The sequence below is a fragment of the Rhizopus microsporus genome (genome assembly GCF_002708625.1).
Source record: "Rhizopus microsporus ATCC 52813 unplaced genomic scaffold scaffold_4, whole genome shotgun sequence".
Lineage (NCBI taxonomy): Eukaryota > Fungi > Mucoromycota > Mucoromycetes > Mucorales > Rhizopodaceae > Rhizopus > Rhizopus microsporus.
In genome coordinates, this window is record NW_019671919.1 from 1269432 (window position 1) to 1278108 (window position 8677).

Here is an 8677-nt window from a genome sequence, read left to right on the forward strand (position 1 = left end):
CGGCTTTATTATTTTTTTTGTTTACGATGTAAGTAACAAGGAGGGGAGTGAATCAACATGCTTGATTGCTGTGGTATTTCAACATAAAGTATAGGTATGCCTTAATTCTGTACTTAAAATACGTTTTAACATGCAAAGGTTTATTTTTGCGCGTGATTCATGAGCGAGCTCTGTTATAAACAAACAAAATACAAAAAATATAATTTATCAACAACTCAAAAGAGTGGGTGGGGGAGAGAACTGGACACTGTCGGATGCGTTAATAGTTTTTTTATTGGCGGTGAAGGAAAAAATCCAGAGAGAGTTTCTCCCCTGGATCATAGACGCTCCGACGCCTCCATCTTTTTCCGTAAAACAACAATACGATGGCGAATCGAGTCAATAACTAATACATAAAAAATGATGAGTTGCTGAGATGTGTGTACATGGTTCAATAGCTCACTTACATTTATTAATGATCAGTTTGTCTTCTTCTTCAATTGTCACATTATCCTTTGGCCGGACTTGTAAAATGGCCTCCAACATCCATATCGCCATCTGATAATCTTGTTCACAACCAGTGATATTTTCACCTACTAATTCATGCACGGCTGCTGCTCGACTCTAAAAACTAATCGTTAGAAACATTCTTAGCCAAGCTTGTTTTATTACCATTTCCAGAGCTCTATCATAAAGTAGTTTCTCTACAGAGGTATTTTCTAATGTCTGTTTATCATACTGAATAGATTCAGCGCGATCAAGACACTCATTGAACTTCTCTCTCATCCACTGCACCGCATCATTCAGTCGGACAACATCCTTCTTTTCATCATTTACAGGGTCAAACGGCTGTCTTTGCCAATATTGCTGTGCTACATAAAGTCCTGTTTCGAGTAAGGCCAATGACTTGACATAGAGTACGACACATTCCTCAGCCAATTGTCGGTCGTCTTCTGCTGATTTGCTGAGAGTATCGTACTTTTGATCTCCAAATTTCGACACAGCATGTGCCATACAGGCAATACATTCTATATATTCAATTGTGCCATGTGCTGCATTATGATGTGATGACATAAAGCCACGTGGTGAACCAGCTAGATCTTTATTAGGTGGTGAAGGTATGCTGGTACCAAATAGCCTAACAGAGGCCATGGAGATGGCTCTGGCAAGTGCTGAACCAGCTGATGAACCTGTACTCGACTTGCGTTCCCTGATAAATGGTGGTGGTGTCGAAGGAGGGATCTTGATGGGTATATTGACAGCGTGGGTCATGGTATGACGAGTGGGTGACGAGCCGGAAATAAAGGTAGATAAACGTCGTCCTGTATCTAAAGTTCTAGGTGATGCATCCAATTCTAAGGTGTCTTGTTAGTATACCACGGATATAATTTTTTGATTTTATTTTACCATCTGCGAATTGGTTCGTTTCAATAATTCGTTTATCAAGAACAACATATTCTTGAAGTACATCTTCTTCTCGCTTGGGTTGTCTGGCTACTGCATGGAATGACTGTCGCCTTGACTGATATGCAAATGGGGGTGGTTCATATTCTGTTGGTGCCGCCGATGAAGATGATACCGAAGACGGTGACGGTGAAGGTGAAGCTGCATAATTTGGTTTAGATGATGCAGAGTAATGCCTCACGGGCGCTGTTGACGGTTTCTTGACAACTTGAATAGCAGGATGACGAAAGAAATCCTCAAAAGACAATCTTTCGACTGGGTTCTTCTTTAAAAGCTTTCTTATTAAATCTTTAATGTCACTTCCAATACTGTTTTCATCTGAAGGGAAATGTATTTGATCGTTATTCTCTTGAATCTTTTTTAATAATTCCAAATGATTCTGGGCTCTGAATGGTGGTTTTCCTGTCACCATTTCATATAGTACTGCGCCCACACTCCAAAGATCTGCTTTGGCATCGTATTTCTTATAGGATAGTATCTCTGGACCCATATACAAGGGTGATCCACATAGGGTATCTGCTAAACTTGCGTTTGGTAAAAATCTTGCAAATCCAAAATCGGCTACTTTTAATGTGGGTAATTCGTGATCAATTGGATTAGGTGCTAATAATAAGTTCTATATAGGACATTAATAAAAAAAAGAAATAGAGAGATTGTTATTTATCATCATCATTGTTATTACTTGTGGTTTAATATCTCGATGGACTAGATTTTGTGATCTTAGAAATTGCAAGGCACTTGCTAATAATATCATAATAATAGTCATCAGTTTCGATATATATATGTGAATTTCTTAAAAAGAGAAAGAGAGTTACCTAATTGTCTTAAAAAATGACGAACAACCCTTTCAGGTAATCCACCCGCACTTGATCTTTTCATCGACTTGTTTGTTCTCACTTGTTTGATATAATGAGATAAATCACCTAGAGAACAGTATTCCATAACAAGGTAAATATTTGATTCTGTTTTCTATGTACTTGTTATTATATTCTCATAAAACCCTAGGTATTTAAACCCCCTTATTTTCTGACTTTAATATATACCTGACAGTCAATGAGTCCCACAATATGTTCATGTCTTATCGCTGTAAGAATAGATATCTCTGACTCTAGATTCTCCAATAGTTTCTTGGTTAATTTAGACCTTTTGACTGATTTGACAGCGACAATTTGTTCTGTTTCCTAATGAACAAAAAAAGTTTAATTGAAAAAGGAACTTTTTACAAAATATGAATTACTTTATGCTGCGCTTTATAAACTGTTGCAAATGAACCCTGTCCAATCTTGTCTTGTATAATATAATTGCCAACTATCACTTGTGGCCTCTTTGTATTACTTTCTTCTAAGGAACTTGAAGACATTTGTTTAAAAAAGTAAAATAAAAATAAAAATTGGAAAAGAAATTAAAAAAGAGAGAGAGAAAGAGAGAGAGGGATGATGTGGGTCAAGTCATGTGAATATGTCAGTAACTCATTTTATGCGTGAATTGCTTTTTATAGCTGTTGATTGGTCAATACCCATATATTTTGTTTGCAATAGACTGTGTTTTAAAAGAGGGTCATGTGTGTGTGTTTAAGCCTCTGCTTCTTTTCTTCTTCTTCCTTCTACTCTCTCTCCTCGTTCTCCTTATTTTTATTCCTTTATATTAAAAAGGGCATACAAAAAGCTTATATACCCCCCCTCCCTTTTCTCTCTTTTTCTTCCTCTTATATATCACTATGGTAATAAGTATATATGCAAAATGATTGTTATAGAAATAACACATATATACATTTAGCTCACAACAACACCTTATGCTTATCCAATGAAGAGAATAGAAGAAAAAGGGGATATTGTGACTATGGTTGATTATACAAACTTGTATATAAAAAACTTGGATACCAATGTGACGAGTGCTGAATTATTTAAACTGTTTCGAGTATTTGGTCATATCATATCAGCAAGAGTCATGAAAGATGCCAATACAGCTCTATCGAAAGGTTATGGATTTGTTAGTTTCAAGCGTATGGAAGACGCGCGTGAAGCCTTGATACAGATGAATGGCTGTCTCGTTCAAACAAAACATATAATAGTGAATTATCATGAGCATAAAAAGACAGTTCAACAATATCAAAAGATGCAAACAGAAAGGAATCGACATATGATAAAGAATAAGAGCGAAAGCAGTTATTCACCTGAACAAAAGGTAAATAACTATTGTGTATGTTTGTAAACAGATAAACAACTACTAAATAATAATAATCAAAGTTTATTCAACCATGGCATGAAACCATTTGGATGCATCCCATGTATCCACCAATGCAAAACATACCTGCTGTATCACCCATGACGCTCCAAATACAAAAACTGAGAGAGGCCATTGACCATCAGCTATTAGATTATCAAAAGAAGGATCTAAATGAACTGGTTGATCTCATTCAATCTCTCAAGAAGCGTGAACTATCTCTTTGTTTATTTAATCCTGCATTCTTGAAACAAAAGATAGTCGAGGCTTACGAAGTGATCCATCTCTTTAAATACCCTGAAAACTCAATTGCTACCACACCTTCGCTTGATCATCGTCACCTGAATGATGATGACAATGATTCTTCCCCTAATTCATCGGTTGCTGCTATCCTTTCTTCTTTGGAAGGCATGACGTTGAATAAAAAGAAGAGAGTCTTTGGTGATATCTTTTTCCCCTATGTCAAGGTAATAACAATTACGATATGAGTTATATAATGATAATTGTGAACAACCGTGTAGGCCACAGGTATCCGACATGCACCCAAAGTAACCATTCATTTATTGGATACAGTTCCTTTAGATGATCTTGCGTTCAACATGTATGACAAAAAGACTCTCACAAAAAAGGCTCATCAAGCCTATATCGAGATTTATGGTGATGGATCTAGTGCTTTCCGTGAATTACATTAAGTGTACTTTATTATTACTATTATTATTATTGCTGTTGTTGTTGCTGTGCCTTCAAATCTACTGGGGGCTCTTCCATTTCTTTCCAAATAGCTTCTAATCGTTTTCTTTTTTCTTTGGCTTTTCCCTTATTTGCCGCTCTCATAGCAAGAAACTTTATATACAATAAATTAAAAAAGAGCTACACTATTATTATTAGTTACCTCTTCCTTTAAGCATTCGTCAACAGCTCGTTTAGCAGCATTACAAGTGCCAATAAACTTATTAAATGTGCCGGCCCTATGGCATTCTTCTAAAGCTTCAATGACTTTTTCACAGCCTTCTTGTTTATGAGCGTCTAATGGTGGATGCATTTCGAATTTATATATGACAGAAAAGAAGAAGAAAAAAATCTACAGAAAAGTGGCCCTGTCAATGCTGAGTTGAATAAAAAATAACTGCGCATAAAAAAGAAATGTCCCCCTTCCCTCTTTTTCTTTTTTAAAAAAAATGACTCAAGGAGCAACATTTGGAAATATGGTTCAATGTCATTGTTCTTCTTATTGCGGACTCACATCTTCTAGATTCCAATGGCAATTACCAGAAGTGAAAAGAGCTCATATGACAATAGAAATGAATGGTATACACTTTGAGCTTTATTTAGATGAAACTAAATCCTGTCCTCTTCTTTCTTTTTCTATATTATATATATATATGTGTGTATATGTGTGTTTGTGTGTGTGTATGTGAATAAGCAAATTTACAACGTATCCAAGCACAACTAAGCTTATTAACTCTAAAACCAAAAAGCGATATAAAAAGGGTTCAAAAGATAAGCGTGGAAAGAAGGAAGCAAAGGTTCAGACCATTAAAAGAATTTCACGTGTTCACCTCGAAGGAGTCTACTGCGTTTGATATTTATTTTAGCAATGATTACTATTAACTCATTAAAAAGAGGGGAGCCGAGTTTACTATTATAAACACATCTATGCACAATGAGTTAGAATGAATGCTTTTTAGTGGCGGTTATTAGGCTATACAGGGCATTTTGAGTATTTGATCAAGATGCAGTAGCACTGCCCCTTTACTGCATCAATACTTCATATGAACAAGTTTTTAGACTTTGTGAATACTTGACATTGGTTGATGCTTTTTCATATTTTGTGTGTAAAAAGGGGAATTCTTGTTCATACATGCGACTATATGACTTTTAGTTGATGTAATAAAGCATTAGAGTGTGTCAAGTCCAGATTCTTTTCTTCTGTAATGTAGTCTTGCATACTTTTCTGTTGCTTTTGTATATATACAAATGATCACAATATAGTTTAGTAAATCAGAAGCTCACGTTTCCCTTTTTTTTTTTTGTATGTGTGTGTAGAGATATCAATACATTGCTATTCTTACTATTCTTTGGAATGACAGAGAGTAGATAAGAATGCAGTCATAAAACTCAGTCACTCATACTGAACATTATGTCCCTGCAGAAAGAAAGAAACTAAGGGGTGAGCGGTCTGTCTACTGTCTGACTCTCTGTCTCTTTTTTTTTTGCTGTTGTTATCTTTTCTCTCTCCTTCTAAAACTCCTATAACGCATATGTAGAAAAAAGGAAGAAGCATTAAATTGCTTTATACTTTATTATTGTTCCCCCTTTCTCTCCTTTCCTTCTTCTTTCTCTTCTTCTCTTCTTTTTGTCCATGGATACTTTCAAAAGCCATGAAACTATTAAATCGAACGAACCATCAGGACTTCCCTCACTCAATGATGTACTACACAGAAGAAGCCTACCACCTGTCTGCCTATATAATTACTATATCGTCCTACGAGACCGCCTAGAAATGGATATCTTGCTGGATTTTTGGCTCGATGTAGCACAGGCGGCACATTTGTATAAAAGATACATTCGACACCAGGCCAAGCAACTACCTTGTCTGAATAAACCTCATCCCTCGGATCTGACACTATCCGACGGCAGAACTTCCACCTCCTCCAACTTTCCCGATCTTCTCACACGCATGTTACTCATCCAACCGCGTCCATCAATGGCAACGACTGTTCATTCGGCCACATCGACACAGAGCAGCAGGAGGCCGACACAGGAAGAAATGGCAGAGGTCATTGAACGAATTTACCTAAGATACATTGTACCTAACGCCGAGAAGGAAATAACCCAGCTTCCGTCAGAGATCAGGCAGGCCATCACGCACCATTTCTCTAATGACGATTATCTACACCATAAGCGGCTAGGACCCGAGGATCCCGCTATCTTTTTACAGGCCAAGCAGTTTGTCTATCAGCAGCTAGAAACAACTTTCCCTTTGTTTATAAAGTATAAAGTATTCATGAACCTTACACTTTTTCAGCAAGTGGGCCGTTTAGCACTCGGTTTGTTTCTTTTATTCATTGGCTTTTCACTTGAACTCTCCTTGATCTTTTTAGATGTGTTTCCATGGCAACAGCGATTATGGGTAAAATAAAACATCTGTATGTTTTGATGGGGAGACTTATTTTTTGTTCTGTAGGGTATTTTACCGATAGGATTAGGTGTATTTTCGATTGTTACTTCTGTTATCGGTATCGATCCTATATGGGTTTTATGTTTCAACATTAGGTAAGAAAAAAATATATAGAGAAATCATACATAAACACACACACTAAAATCTTTAGTCTAGTGAAACAATGCCTTTCAAATTCAATACCATTGCTCAACCTCGTGTCAGACAAGTCCTCAGATTACGATCACTCGTGGTTTTATTCATTATTATACTTATCACTTTTATTTTTATGACTATTTTCTGTGCTGTTGCTGGACACAGGCTTTAATAATAATAATAATCTAGACATTCATTATATATGTACAATAATAATAATGATAATAATAATCCCTCTCCTTTTCTGTCTTTATTCAATAGACCATCTCTCAGGATTAGTAGCATCTATAGGCCCTGTATTGTTATTGATAGAGTGCATTGAATGAGAAGAGACATGAGATACTAACATGATTTAGTATCTATTTCATCTTTCTTTCACTATATACCTACTGTGATTAATCAAGCCATGATTAAAGTTCTTGAGACAAATGAGAGCAACGGGCACAGAGACCTAATTAAAGGCGTGAGGAAAAGGGAGGTTAATTTTAAAAGATCTATTTATATTAAACTTACCAAAATTAGCACCATATCAACGCATACTAGCATATACATATTTAGTTCAAACTTTTTCAATCAAGAGAAAAAAAAAACTTACAAAAGAAAGTCAAGAAAGCCTTGGAACCAACAAATCGATCAGGATCCTTGGATATGGTGACTAACATGTAAATAAAGTACCCCATGCTTGCCATAGATAGAGCCGTAAACAAGTACATGTGTATTTTGCATTCTCTACGTAACTATGATACAGTTTAACAAATGTACATTACATCTATTGCTTAACTTACACCCCAATAAGCTAATGCCAACATGGCAATGGAAACAAGGCAACTAAGAACGATATGTTCAATCAATTCTCTAACAATTAATGCTTTAGATTCTGGGGTTTTTGCTACTGGTAACCAAGTGACGATGAGCAATACAAGGTATTGGATTGAAAATGCCAAAAAGAAGAAAAAATCAAATTTGAGTAGCATCATGAATATCTGATACATCTTGTAGCGATCTATAAAATCAAGGTCAATATTCAATCACGCTGCTGCTTTTTCTAGAGTTTCACCTCGCATAGCTAAATCTGCGCCAATCTTTTTGTAAATTTGCCAACCAAACTCCAAGTAGAGTTTATATGCTAAAAATATGAAAAGTATAGTAAAGATAAGCATGATGCATATCTGTGTGATCTCTGCCCATTTCGAAGCATGGTAATCGCCACCCAAAAAGGCCAAGACGAGTAATACGGTTGGGTCGTCCTTGTTGGAAAATAAATTAGAGGCTTGATGGAACTGAATGATGGCATATGCACTGAGGCCCAATTCGAATGCGGCCAGCGCGATTAGCTCTATTGTATTTTTCTGGAGGACCTGCAAACAAATTAATTATTTAATTTCTTATCGTGTGTGTGTGTGTATGTGTGTTATTACAGCGTCTATCACTAAAATGACTGTGAATAGTTGAGCGATAATGAATAGAGCGAAATAGACTAGTAATGATCGTGCGTTGGCATATACTATAAGGGTTGGTCCAAATGCTTTTTGGTTTATTCTTTCTTGCTCGATGATACTGATTTCATTAGCATGACTTCCTAATATAATTGATTCAAAAATTATGGCTAATACTGCTTGTAAAACGATCGAAATCAATATCGCCTTTATCCATTTTGAATCCCCAAACTATTAGTTTTAGCATGGTCAGTCAAGG

General features: G+C 36.1%; 5 protein-coding genes across 5 annotated transcripts; 2 read left to right on the top strand and 3 right to left on the bottom strand.

Moving 5' to 3' along the window:
* Positions 1-36: 36 nt before the first annotated feature.
* RHIMIDRAFT_276733 (Pkinase-domain-containing protein) lies at positions 37-2870 on the bottom strand. Its single transcript, XM_023612646.1, has 8 exons — positions 2681-2870; positions 2487-2624; positions 2259-2412; positions 2126-2184; positions 1387-2059; positions 652-1334; positions 447-603; positions 37-385 (listed from the first exon to the last, which is right to left on the bottom strand). The coding sequence occupies exons 1-8, from the start codon at positions 2801-2803 to the stop codon at positions 318-320; spliced, it is 2055 nt and encodes a 684-aa protein (XP_023468655.1). The 5' UTR covers positions 2804-2870; the 3' UTR covers positions 37-317.
* A 290-nt stretch (positions 2871-3160) lies between these two features.
* Positions 3161-4358, top strand: RHIMIDRAFT_249855 (uncharacterized protein; the record flags this gene model as incomplete). Its single annotated transcript, XM_023610664.1, has 4 exons — positions 3161-3163; positions 3220-3627; positions 3690-4133; positions 4188-4358. 4 exons carry the CDS (start codon positions 3161-3163, stop codon positions 4356-4358), a joined length of 1026 nt encoding a protein of 341 aa, XP_023468656.1.
* RHIMIDRAFT_108209 (UPF0287-domain-containing protein) lies at positions 4269-4762 on the bottom strand. The gene is made up of 2 exons (XM_023605201.1): positions 4559-4762; positions 4269-4509 (listed from the first exon to the last, which is right to left on the bottom strand). Exons 1-2 carry the CDS (start codon positions 4706-4708, stop codon positions 4384-4386), a joined length of 276 nt encoding a protein of 91 aa, XP_023468657.1. The 5' UTR covers positions 4709-4762; the 3' UTR covers positions 4269-4383.
* Positions 4763-5831: 1069 nt separating this feature from the next.
* RHIMIDRAFT_312119 (uncharacterized protein) lies at positions 5832-7024 on the top strand (the record flags this gene model as incomplete). Its single annotated transcript, XM_023614782.1, has 4 exons — positions 5832-6716; positions 6771-6799; positions 6854-6942; positions 7004-7024. Coding segments are annotated over exons 1-4 (825 nt in total), but the record flags the coding sequence as incomplete, so codon positions are not given.
* A 208-nt stretch (positions 7025-7232) lies between these two features.
* Positions 7233-8635, bottom strand: RHIMIDRAFT_249857 (uncharacterized protein; the record flags this gene model as incomplete). The annotated part of the gene is made up of 8 exons (XM_023610665.1): positions 7233-7276; positions 7373-7433; positions 7496-7521; positions 7578-7719; positions 7768-7985; positions 8040-8340; positions 8401-8561; positions 8596-8635. 8 exons carry the CDS (start codon positions 8633-8635, stop codon positions 7233-7235), a joined length of 993 nt encoding a protein of 330 aa, XP_023468659.1.
* Between the last annotated feature and the right edge of the window lie 42 nt (positions 8636-8677).